Source organism: Acinonyx jubatus, chromosome C1 (assembly GCF_027475565.1).
Source record: "Acinonyx jubatus isolate Ajub_Pintada_27869175 chromosome C1, VMU_Ajub_asm_v1.0, whole genome shotgun sequence".
NCBI lineage: Eukaryota > Metazoa > Chordata > Mammalia > Carnivora > Felidae > Acinonyx > Acinonyx jubatus.
The window spans coordinates 204,749,106-204,761,921 of NC_069381.1; the positions used below are offsets into that span (position 1 = coordinate 204,749,106).

General features: G+C 40.2%; 1 protein-coding gene across 12 annotated transcripts in view; it reads right to left on the reverse strand.

Annotated features, from left to right (window-relative positions):
- DOCK10 (dedicator of cytokinesis 10) overlaps positions 1 to 12,816 on the reverse strand; it is a 268,554-nt gene that overhangs the window by 116,744 nt on the left and 138,994 nt on the right. For all 12 annotated transcript variants that reach the window (XM_053215871.1, XM_027049213.2, XM_053215870.1 and 9 more), the window contains exon 4: positions 5,965 to 6,047. In XM_053215871.1, coding sequence (XP_053071846.1) covers positions 5,965 to 6,047 — 83 coding nt within the window. The remainder of the gene's footprint in view (positions 1 to 5,964; positions 6,048 to 12,816) is intronic.

Sequence of the window (12,816 nt, forward strand, 5' to 3'; positions counted from 1 at the left end):
CCAAAGTGCTAAGACGCACCTCCAGTGTGTTAAAAGAGGTTTTGAAAAATGATCTTAGTATTGTGAATTTATTTTATAAATTCAGATTATATGTTACTTGCTACCAAAACCAATAGCTAAGAAAAATAAAGCTATTCTGGGGTACACAGTAGTTGATATTGCGTATTAAGGATGGTATCTGGGGTCTCCCTTCAGCCCCAGTCCCAATATATTTGTCCATTTTTGTTCAGTTGTATAGCCTTGATATGAAATCCCAAGACCCATAGGTAAGTAGTTGTAAATGGTAACAGGCTTATTTAAAAGCCAGAGGCTTGAAAGAAGGGTGGTAGGAGATGTGTATTTTAAATTTATCTCCCCCACAGGTTCTGGCACATGGTAAGAACAGAATAAGTATTTGTCCACTGATGTATATGAAATTATTCGAGTGGGTATGCATTATTCCAAATTCCAGAACCAATTAATACATACATAATGCAGCCTTGTTCATCCAAGACTTATTTCTAAGTTCAAAGAAGTTGAAAACTCTATACCAAGACAGCAGAACTTCTGTACTTAAGTTTAAATATGTACTATGCAGCATATAGCTTTTTAGTGAATTATATATGTGTGTAATCAGACGTTTGTGTACAAATACTAGAACTTCACAGTCCAGTGTAATTTGGGTGTTGTACTGAGAAGAAAACGAAGTCCGTAACAGTTACATAAACACACAGTGGAAGAAGTTGGACTAGAAGTCCTATTTTCTAAAATGCTACTTGCTGTATGTAGGGTAAGTTAATCAAACCATCTTTAATAAGAACATTAAGTAAGACTGGAGCCATTATTCTCTTCCAAAGGATCGTGGTGTATCTGTACTCCATTCTCTTTCTTACAGAGCCTTAGGGATACTTGAGCTTATCTGTGTCAGTTGCCCCCAGTGTTAACTTGTTCTGCCTCTTTTGGTTATGGTCAACTTATGTGAAGGCTGAGCCAGTCGCAGGTGACAGTGTTACTTTAGGACCACTGGGAAATGTTTCCTATCCCACCCAAAATATCCCTTTTCTCCAAAAGAGCCTAACAACATCTTGACAATCCTAAACAAAAAGCAATCACTTTCACCTTTTCATTTGGTTGGCAAAATAAAGCCCCTAAACACAACCCTTCCCTCTCTTCCCTCATCGCGCGAGGCAACACATTGCCTGAAATTCAGGGGCAGGTTCAAATGGCTGACTTCAGAGCAATTACTCCAAGCGTTTTGTCTGCAGAGAAGGGAACATGAGTGTTCCAGGATTCTTAAAATGATAGCAGGGCAGTAAAGGGAGTATTAAAGAAGCATCCTAAGTGAAAGATAAAAGCATTCGTAGGGAAAACTAAGGAAGAGGCAGCACAGATAAACTTGAACACGGAAGGTCAACATCTGGCTCAGGGGTCATCCTATGCTCTATGCTAATTATTTCCTATTAGTCTCCCTGTGACCCTGGTACAATTCTGTTTCTGAACTTCTTATTCTGTCCTCTACTGCCAGCATGACTTACCCTTTCTTCTCTTTCTTACAAAAGACTAATTTTATAGGCATTTGTTCTTGGTAATAGTGGATCACAGTAGTGGCCATGTTCCTCAAATATATCGAAATAGATAGATAGATAGATAGATAGATAGATAGATAGATAGATATCTCATGTTTTCTTTATCCATTCATGCGTCAATGGACATTTAAGTTGTTTCCATGTCTTGGCTATTATAAACAATGCTGCAGTGAACATAGGATGCATGTATCTTTTTGCATTAATGTTTTTGTTTTCTTTGGATAAATACCCAGAAGTGGAGTTGCTAGGTCATATGGGAGTTCTGTTTTTAATTTTTTGAGGGACCCCATACAGTTTTGCATAGTGGCTGCACCAGTTTACATTCCCCCCAATAGTGCATGAGGGTTCCCCTTTTTCAACATCCTCATTAACACTTGTTATTTCTTGTCCTTTTGATACTAACCATTCTAATAGGTGGGAGGTGGAATCTCCTTGTGGTTTTGATTTGTATTTTCCTGATGACTAGTGTTGTTGAGCACCTTTCCAGGTACCGGTTGGCCACTGTCTGCTTTCCTTGGAAAAATGTTTACTCAGATCCTTTGCCCACTCTTTAGCTGGATTGTTATATTTTTTGTTATTGAGTTGTATGAGTTTTTTGTATATTTTGGATATTAGTCATCAGATATATGATTTGCAAATATTTCCTCCCATTCTGAAGGTTGCTTTTTCATTATGTTGATGGTTTCCTTCGCTGTGCTGAAGCTTTTGAGTTTGATGCAAGGCCACTTGTTCATTTTTACTTGGAATGCAGTCGGATCCAAAAACTCATTGCCAAGACTGATGCCCCGGAGGTCACCATCTAGTTTTCTTCTAGGAGTTTTATGGTTCCAGGTCTCACATTCAAGTCTTTAATCCACTTTGAATTAATTTTTGTGTCCAGTGTAAGAAGTGGTCCATTTCCATTCTTTTGTACATGTCTGTCCAGTTTTCCCAACACTATTTATTGAAGAGACTGTCCTTTCCCCACGGTATAGACTTGGCTCCTTTGGCATCATGTAGTTTTTGTCATTCTTGTCTCTCGTGAATCACAAATTCAGCGCTGGATTTTATGTATGAAGGCTTACATTTTACATTCTAGCCTGAAATAATGTGTCTCTCCACTATCCTTCTATGAACAGATACTCAAAAAAAAAAAAGTGAGGTTCTGAAAAACACAATAACACAATTTCAAATTTAAAGAATAAAAATTAGGTGAATAAACACACTTCGGTTTTCACTCTTCCACAATTGCAAGGTTTCATTTTGTAGCCTCAGCAACCCATAAAAAGAAATGATCAGTTTAAATTGGTAGCGGGCATTGGAGAATTCTTCTAATCCGGGAGGCACGAACATGATTTACTTCTAATAGCCTCTGAAGGCCAACTAAATGATCTGTTTCTACTACTGACCTAAATATGTGTGTAGTCTTTAATGGGGAGTGCTTCACTTTGTAAAATCATTTAAAAAAAGATTTTTTTCATTCAGTCTTACAGTCTTCATCATTTCAGGGGATGTGTGAAGATTACATTCTAGAACTTCTGATTTTCACACAGTTCATTGAAATCTCTGACTTTGTGGCAGGAGTATTCTTCCCCTTCGTGGTATCAACTTCTACTTCCTTTAGTTAATTAAGGGAAATTCTCAACAATATTTTCGTTACTTTTGTCTACTTCTCACGAGGTTCTTCTCATGCTCTATGATATCCAGACCTCGTTTTTGTTCGAGGTGGTTCCTCTGTTGTTTTAATGGAGAACGAATACCGTGAAGGCAAAATCTCTCATATATTTTTTTCTTGATGGCATCATGAAGATAAAGAAAAGATGTTTGGGGATCAAGCTGCTAAAGATTCCAACAGACCTGAAGTCAGTGGGAAGGCACGTACTTGGAAGGGCAGCTAAATGCCACTTTCTACAATCTCTCACTTCATATGAGATCTTCCAACCGCTTGGACGCAGTTTCCAAGTCGTGACCACTTCTCAGAACCGTTTTCAGAAAGAGGAAGTCTCGATGGTAAAAAAAAATACTTTTCTTTTCAATTGTGCCTACAAAACGTGTGTGACTAAGGCCCAGACACTCTGAATATACATAGTAATTACTCACGAAAGCTGGGGGTATGGTAGACCTTCTTAGCACGAAAGTCCATACGGGAGGTTATATCAGGAGTGACCTGAATTTAAGGGGATGTCCAGAGATTTGGTAAAAGTTAATGTTGGCTGTTTGCAAAAAGGTTTGCTGCTTTGGAGGAACATCGTTTTGCAACTGAAAAATACTGGGCGCCTGGGTGGCTCAGTCGGTTACGTGTCCGACTCTTGATTTCAGCTCAGGTCATGATCTCGTTGTTTGTGAGACTGAGCCCCGAAATGGGCTCTGCGCTGATAACGTGGAGCTTGCTTGGGATTCTCTCTTCTTCCTTCTCTGCCCTTCCCTGGCTCTCTCTCTCTCTCTCTCAAAATAAATAAAAACTTAAAGAAATAAAGAAATAGAATAGCCTCCTTCCCATTCACATCTTTCTTTTTTTTCCTGTATACTCACTCCTACAATCCCATTCTCCTTAGAGTACACCAAATGATCTTTTAAAGAATTAAACTGGATCACATCACACTCTAGGCTAAAATTTCCACAGGCTTCTGTTGCAGTGGGAATGAATCCAAGCTCTCTCTTCCAGGGCCCGCCAGGTCCCTTGCCTCGTTCCATGGTTTCACTTCACTATAACCTTTCCACCTCAGTTCCAGCCTCCCCATTCTGCTCAAGAGACCATGCTGGTTCCAAGGTCAGGGCCCCTGCCCTTGCTGTTTCCTCTGGGAATCCTTTCCCAAGACCACAGTGCTGGGAGCTACTGTCCCTTCAGGTCTGAGCTCAGACGCTACCTTCTCTGAACTATTCTGCAGCTCCTTCAAATTCTGCATTTGTGGGTAGAGAGCAGCCTATCCAAGTATCCAAGCCTGGAACAGCTGCTGCTGGGGGCATGGGAAATTTGTGCAAATAGTGCCCAAATCTAAACCACGTGTCCACATAGGGGTGCCTGGGCTGCTCAGTCAGTTGAGTGTCTGACTTTGGCTCAGGTCATGATCTTGTGGGTCATGAGTTGGAGCCCCATGTCAGGCTCTGTGCTGACAGCTCAGAGCCTGGAGCCTGCTTCAGATTCTGTGTCTCCATCTCTCTCTGCCCCTACCCCACTCACACACTGTCTCTCTCTCTCTCTCAAAAATAAACATAAAAAAAAATAAACCACACACCCACTAAAAAGTTAGACGCAACAAGTACCTTCTCGATGCCTTCACTTGAGGGAAGTGTTAATAACTTCGCTTTTGATTGTTGTGTTTTTCTGGATTATTTGCATTGTTTTAGTTAGATGAACCAATGTGTTAGGAGATTCCAATTCATTGCAGTTCTTTGAATTCGAGCAACTCCAATCCCTTCCATGAATATTATATTTCTTTTCTTTCTTTTTTTAAAGGAATGCTGTATTTCAAAATTTGCCATTCACTTACTTTACTTATTCAATAAGTCATTATTACACACTGACCAGAGGCCAGGCATTCTCCTCCCTTGTAGGGGATTCTGCAAGGAAAAGTCCCTGCCCTTTGGGGATTTTTGCTTTAGTGGGGGACACGGACACTGAATAAATGACTACTTTAGTTCAGGTAGTAGGTCAGGCAAGCTTGTCTGTGAAGGTGACGTTTGAACAGGTACAGAACAGAGACACCTTCTCCCAAAGACTTTACTTAGTCCAGAAGAAAGAAAAAGCTGTTAATTTTTCCCTTTTTGCTGTTCTTAGACATGTAACATTTCTGCAGAGGTTGTCTACTTTCATGACTCTTGGTATCCCAGCATGGAAATACATGAAGCCAGTGGCAAATCTGAATGCTAAATACAGAATATCCTCAGAAACATGTTTTGGTCCACACTGTTTTTTTCCAGTCCTGTTGTATCTGCTCTATTGAAATAACAGCTCACAAAAGAGTGATAGAGTAACACTTCAAGAATTTGTTCAGGGACACCTGGGTGGTTCAGTTTGTTGAGCATCCGACTTCGGCTCCGGTCATGACATCGCGGTTTGTGAGTTCAAGCCCCACATCGGGCTTGCTGCTGTCACGGCAGAGCCCACTTCGGATTCTCTGTCCCTCTCTCTCTGCCCCTCTCCAACTTGTACTCTCCCCAAAATAAATATATATTGAAAAAAAAAAGACTTTGTTAGAAAATTAAATAAGCATACATTTGTATCTTACAATCAACTCTGTTCATATACAACAAAATGTACATTGTTGACCAAAATGCTGTATCATGACTCCTATTTTTAAATTTTGTAAAATAGACCTTGACACTAGTTAACGTGCATGTATTCATGAACAACTGTAGAACTTAAACTGAGAACGTATTTTATACATGGAAAAACCCATTTAATATGACAGGTTCTTACCGGGGTAACTGTCGGAAGTCTCCAGAATATTGTTCATATTTGTAGTTTACCACATACCATTGGGAGCTATAAAATTTACAAGCCTAAAAGAAAAAAAATGACAATTAAAAATTATCATTAAAAAAAATTAGCCATCTTGGCAAAAAGCACAGCGAATACACTTCATGTCATCTCTGGGGTAGTGTTAACAGGGAGCTATATTAGCGATTTTAAGGTAGGGAAGGGGCTGGGTAATGATAATCATTTCATATTTTCTAGTGAAATGGAAATCTAACCTTTCCCAGAATCTTGGAGGAGGAACCATTTAACATATTTATTCTATTTTACGCCATCAAGGAAAGTCTAATTTAATCAGCCCATGAATCATACCAGATTCATTACTAACCTCAAGTACAGTCACGTTTTAGTTTTCCTTAGCAACCTTCCATTATTTAACAGCTCTTACTGGTAGAAGATATCATTATTTCTATGTAATCTTTTCATTGTAACTTTAGCCCATTTCTTCTTGTCCTTGCATCAGTAACTTATCTCTTCCCCTCTATGTCAGCTGGACTGTCAATTTGAAATCAGTTTTTCAGTTTTACCTCAATGCCTTCTAAGGGTTAGCCTTCTCCATGATTACTCACTGATTTTTATAGATAGGTAGGAATAAAACATGACAAGCGACTTTTTGAAAAACAAAGTTAAGAGTATAAAATAACTGTCTTACAGTGGTACATAATGGCTGATTTTGCAATGCTGATTGATGGCAAATATTTCCCAAGCACCAACCACGGACCTGGCAGTGGTAGACCACAGAGTAGTAATGGGGATTTCACTAGGTGGCTTTTAAGATTGCTTGCTTTCTTTCTTTCTTTCTTTCTTTCTTTCTTTCTTTCTTTTTTAAAGTATTTATCTATTTTTAAGAGAGAGAAAGAGAGAGAGAGAGAATAAGCAGGGGACAGGCAGAGAACCAGGGGGACAGAGGGTCTGAAGGGGTTCCTTGGTGCTAACAGCAGAGAGCCTGATGCGGGGCTTGAACTCAGGAACCGCAAGCTCATGACCTGAGCCAAAGTCGGTCGCTTCACTGACTGAGCCACCCAGGCACCCCTCAGATTCCTTTTGATCCTAAAATTACAGGAACCTGGGGATAAAGCATCTGGCATGAGGATTATAAGGAGATCTTGTCCTCTACGGTGAAGAAAACGAGGATCAATGAGCTTCCCACAAGGTGAGAAATAACGACCTGTGGCTGTCTGGAACCGGGAAGGGGACAGGCAAGGAAAGCTGTGGGAGAAGAGTCACTTGGGGTGTGGAAGCGCCAGAAGCAAAGGAAACACTGCCACTGTCTTTGCAGAAGAGAAAGTGAACAGAACGTGGGAGGGAATGGCCCAAGGGCACTCCAGAAAGGTTGGTGGGGAGCCCTGGGTGCGCGCATCTGGCTCAAGATGCAGGGGGCCCCTGCATGGCTCAGTCGGTTAAGCGTCTGATGTTGGCTCACGGTTCATGGGTTTAAGACCCATGTTGGGCTCTGTGCTAACAGCTCAGAGCCTGGAGCCTGCTTCGGATTCTCTGTCTTCCCCTGTCTCTGCCTCTCCCCACCTCTCAAAAATAAAAAATTGACATTAAAATTAAAAATAAAAAGTGCAGGGAAAGGCAGGGAGAAGGGAGAGTGGTTGGGTACCCTCGGCTGCTCTGGATTTCTCTAACCTTGAACTTTCTTGGCACCATGACCCTATTTGTTCAGGACAGCACCCACACACAAGCTGGGGACTGAGGCTGAAGAGCACGTGAGCCTGGGACCAAGACGGGAGGAGGAGGATGTTGGCAGAGAACAGTGGAGAAAACCAGCAACTAGAGAAAGCCAGCTGGAGAAAACCAGTAATGGAGAAAACCAGCAACCAAATGAACATGGATAAAGGCAAAGGGAATTCAGGAGAGCGGGGTGGGCTGTGGACGGAGAAGAGGAACGGGGACCACACTGAATATTTAACTAAACTGCAATGAAAATGAATATTTTCCTAAAATGAAATTCCCAAACCAATTCTGCAAATCCCATGTTTCTGGAAATAAGAAGAGAACCAAGCCCCACCGTGCTCCTTGGATGAAAAGTTCCATCTTCACTTTAAAAGAAAAAAATTTATTTATTTATATTTGTGACAGAGAGAGAGAGAGAGAGAGAGAGAGAGAGGGAGAGAGAGAGAGTCCCAAGCAGGCTCCACACTGTCACCACAGAGCCTGATGCAGGGCTGGATCTTATGAACTGCAAGATCATGACCTGAACCAAAATCAAGAGTCAGACGCTTAACTGACTGAGCACCCAGGCGCCCCCCAAAATGAGTATTTTTTTTGTTTTTTTAAATTTTTTTTTCAACGTTTATTTATTTTTGGGACAGAGAGAGACAGAGCATGAACGGGGGAGGAGCAGAGAGAGAGAGGGAGACACAGAATCGGAAACAGGCTCCAGGCTCTGAGCCATCAGCCCAGAGCCTGACGCGGGGCTCGAACTCCCGGACCGCGAGATCGTGACCTGGTTGAAGTCGGACGCTTAACCGACTGCGCCACCCAGGCGCCCCCCAAAATGAGTATTTTAATAAAAATAAGTCTTTTATGAAAAATGAGAAGTTAAAAAAACCATGAATGTGTTCAGAGTATTTCTCCCCCTAGTCTGACCCAGTTTGGATTATTTTCTTAGGACAGAATACTCAAAGTATTTTAAAGATTCTTGGCAAAAAAATCGCCAAACCAATACATATTTGTTACAAGAAAAAGGCAAATAGAGGGAACAGCACCGAACCAGGAGCTACACTGTTTTATTCTTGTTCTGGAACGAACCCATTATTATTGATTTCCCACATGATTTTTGGTCAAACCATTTCACTGATTAGGATCTCAGATTTAGTTAGTGAATAACCAGGATATTAGACTGGATTAGAAGTTTCTGTCCCATAATATCTCTGTCTACTCCCCCTACTCTGGAAGTTTAAATGGCACAAAGATGCACTGATTGACTCACTACCCTTTCTTGCTAGGGATAGTATCTATGTTTAGACATGATAAACACGTATACTTCATGCATATTTCACATGATACTCAAAATATGCCAAAGGCTTAACCGAATCTGAGATATGTATATCCTGAATTTCACACAATGGGTGTAATGCTTTCTCATATTAGTATAGTCTAGCAAAGAACTACCTCTTTTTTGCTTTGGAGTGGCAAGTGCCTGTCAGATACCGCACTACAAGGTGCTTTACATATGATTTTAACAAGCACTTGATGAGATTTTATTGTTCCGTTTTTATAAATCACAATGGCAAGGAGAGGCTCAGATCTTTGCCATGATAGAAGTAGGACTTCAAACTGGATTTGTCTAACTCTAAAAGTCCCTTCAGCTAATTTGTGAGTTGTTTGATGATTGTAGACTTTTTTTTTTCTTTTAAGCACATCTGGCCCATCATTCCAAATGTCTGTATGGTGTCTGGGAGTCAGACAGACCTGGTTTTGAATTTTGGTGTTAGCTGTGGGATTTCAATGAAGTAACTTAATTAACTCTAAAGGTCTCTATCTGTCTAAATACTACTAACTTCAACAGGATCTAATAAGGTACTTCCTATAAAACACCTAACAAAGGGTGAGTGCTTAATAAACACTTGCTTTAAAAATAATCAGTTTTGGGGACACCTGGGTGGCTCAACTCGTTGAGCATCCAACTTCGGATCAGGTCGTGAGCCCGCATTAGGCTCGTTGCTGTCAGCACCGAGCCCTTCTGGATCTTCTGTCCCCTTTCTCTCTGTCCTTTTCCTGCTCAGGGGCGGTAGGGGGGAGGGGATGGGAGGAAAACACACAAACACTCTCTCTCTCTCTCTCAAAAATTAATAAACATTAAAAAGGTAAGTTTTCCCAACATGTTTGATTCAATGTATAATTCACATTCACAATAGTTGATAACAACAACCAGTTTTCCTTGATTTATGAAAGCACAGTGTTTTGGAGAGATTTTTAGCTCTATCAGAGAGGTTTGCTTTAATCCAATTCCTTCTGAATTTATTTACTATGTTTCACATATCTGGTGGAGGTGGGTAGCTGAAGATTGGGGTGGAGTAGTTGACCCTTAAAAAGCCAGCTAGATCTGTGATTTCTTGGACTCTAAGAAAGCTAGTGCATTTTACAAACACATAAATGTTTCTCCTACAGAGTAATGGCATTTGGGAAATGTTACGCATAGAAAATTATTCTCTATTCTTTGTTCCAGCCCACAGAGTCCCTCTCATTAAGAACTATTTTAATTATGACTAGAACTCCTCTTTGTCTGAACACCAAGCTGAAATGACCTGTCGCAAACTCAAAGTCACAGGTCCCATCCGTGCCTGTCACAGTAAGGCACCGGTTCCATTTTCTCCTTACTACCCACCTAGCCCACAGCACTGCTTTCAAAATACTGACTCCTATCCTCTTTACAGTGGAAGCTGCCACCAGCTACTTCAAAGGTGAAGACCGTGAAATCCAGCAAAAATCTGCTGAGTTGGCTAATTTTTCCAAACAGCCATGCCCCAATTCACATTTTATTAATTTACTATCTCTGCTCGTTCAGCTTTTATGTTTGCTATCTCTGCTGTTGTTTAGACACAAAAAAAGCTGAGCAAGGTCAACATGCTCCAAGGCTCTTAGACCATTAGGAGAGTGCTTCCTAAACGGCATTGTGTCCATTAGTTACTAGGGATTGTTAATTAAAATGCAGATTCCTGGGTCCCACATGAGATCCGCTGACTCAGAAGCTCTGTTGGGGCCCTCAAATCCACCATTCTACTGGAGTGACAATGTGGTCCTTGTACTGTCTGCCCGTGGTCTAGAAGCATTGGGTGGGTCCTGACTTCACACAGTGGGCTCTGAAAATCGACATTACTCTCTAGCTGAAAGGGCATATATCAACTGCAGCATGTAAACCCCATTTACAGTGGGCATTCAATATTTATGTGAATGAATGTATTTCCTATATCCTTTTTCTTTTGGAAATAACTAAACATGACCCTATGAAAGTTCTAGGAATCTAAATACTTTAGAAAAGGTTAAGCAACTGCACAAGGCACCCTAAAATAATATAAAGAAAATATTTCATCTTTTTCCTTTCCCCCTTTCTCTTTAGAGAATCATCAGAATCAATTCAAATTATGTTACTTACCTCAAATAGCAATTTGGGTTTGGCAATGTAATCTGTCCTTCTCTTAAAAGGGCTGATTATTAGATTCTGGCTACAGAGTAATAAGCAGGTAATAAATGGCTTTTCAGATGAAAATTCTTCTTTTTTTTTTTTTTTTTGTGGGCATGGAGGTTTATTTAATTACAGGACTAGTTTCTTGCCAAAAAGACGTATGCAACCACAAAAGGTATTCATGGTGGCCCTTAGTCACCACTGGGGTGAATTCTGTGTTTGTAACATGATGGTGGTAATTTCACATTCATGCCAGACTTTATTAAGTTTAGAAGTAATTATGCCTATCGGACGAATGTTGAAAATGCAGCATCATGAAATTAAGTTAATTTAGGCAAATTATGTATTGAAAAGATGGCTGGATAACTTATCATCCACACCGAGACACTATGTTAGTAGCCAGGCCGGCAGGTAGAACATGAGGCGATCCCTGCAGGACACAGGTTCACTCACCGTGTTGACATTTTAGAGAAAAAGGGAAAAGCCACTGAAAATGCTTTTTGTTTAATTGGATTACATTTATGTATTCCTTTCAAATGAAATAATTATTTTTTGTAGTATCAAAATAAGGTGAACGCAGTGAGTTTTTACAACGTGTACTATACTCTTGGTAAAGGAAACAAATGTTTGGACGAAATAAGCGACGTAAATACAGATATTACTCAGTTTCAGAAATCACGGTACCATCTAATTTAATGGAGTTTGGGTCTGAGCTTTCAAACTATTGCTTCATATGAGACAGTGTTACCATGTCTATAAATGTGCATGTACCATGTAAAACAGAATGCCCTGTGAAATGCCAACCATAAATGAGAATCGTTTTTCAACTATTTTATTACATTGAATGATAGAGCAGCCTCAAGTAATCCAAACTGAAAGTGAATCAAAATATTTGGCATATTTTTTTTTTTTTTTTAAGCTGTGCTGTATTAAGGTAGTTGAGCAAACTGTAAAATTAGACTTTCGTAAATCACACCTGTGCCTGACCCAGGACCATAGGTTCGAATTTCCCAGCTGGATCTCAGAAGTAATTTGTCAAGACATGAAAAATGGATGGTACTGAAAACCTTGGTTATATTATGATTGAATCATCCTTCCCATGTAAGGCATAAAATCTGGGTTGTAATTCAATGCCACTGAAACTTTTAGGTTCAAACTTCAAATGGGCTCTTTCTAAACGTTTTTTATATGCCAGGGTTTTGGGCTCGTCCTTTTGTGTTTTCATCCACTTACCACCAGACATTACAGGATGATTTTTATTATGCAGAAGAGGAAGCCAATTTAGAACTGGAACAGTTTTGCATATTTGGAAGCAAGACTATTATTCTAGGGATTTTGGTGGCTAGACAATAAATTTCTTCAAGGTCGTTAATGTGAAACTCAAAACTATTTTGTTTTCTTTGGCGTTTTCTATTAGATTTTATCCTAATGGCACTAAAAACTAAATGCATTTAAATTTACCTTTTTTTTTTAATTTAAAAAAATTTTTTAATGTTTTTATTTATATTTGAGACAGAGAGAGACAGAGCATGAGCAGGGGCAAGGCAGAGAGAGGGGGAGACACAGAATCTGAAGCAGGCTCCAGGCTCTGAGCTGTCAGCACAGAGCCCGATGTGGGGCTCGAACTCACGGAGTGTGAGATCATGACCTGAACCGAAACC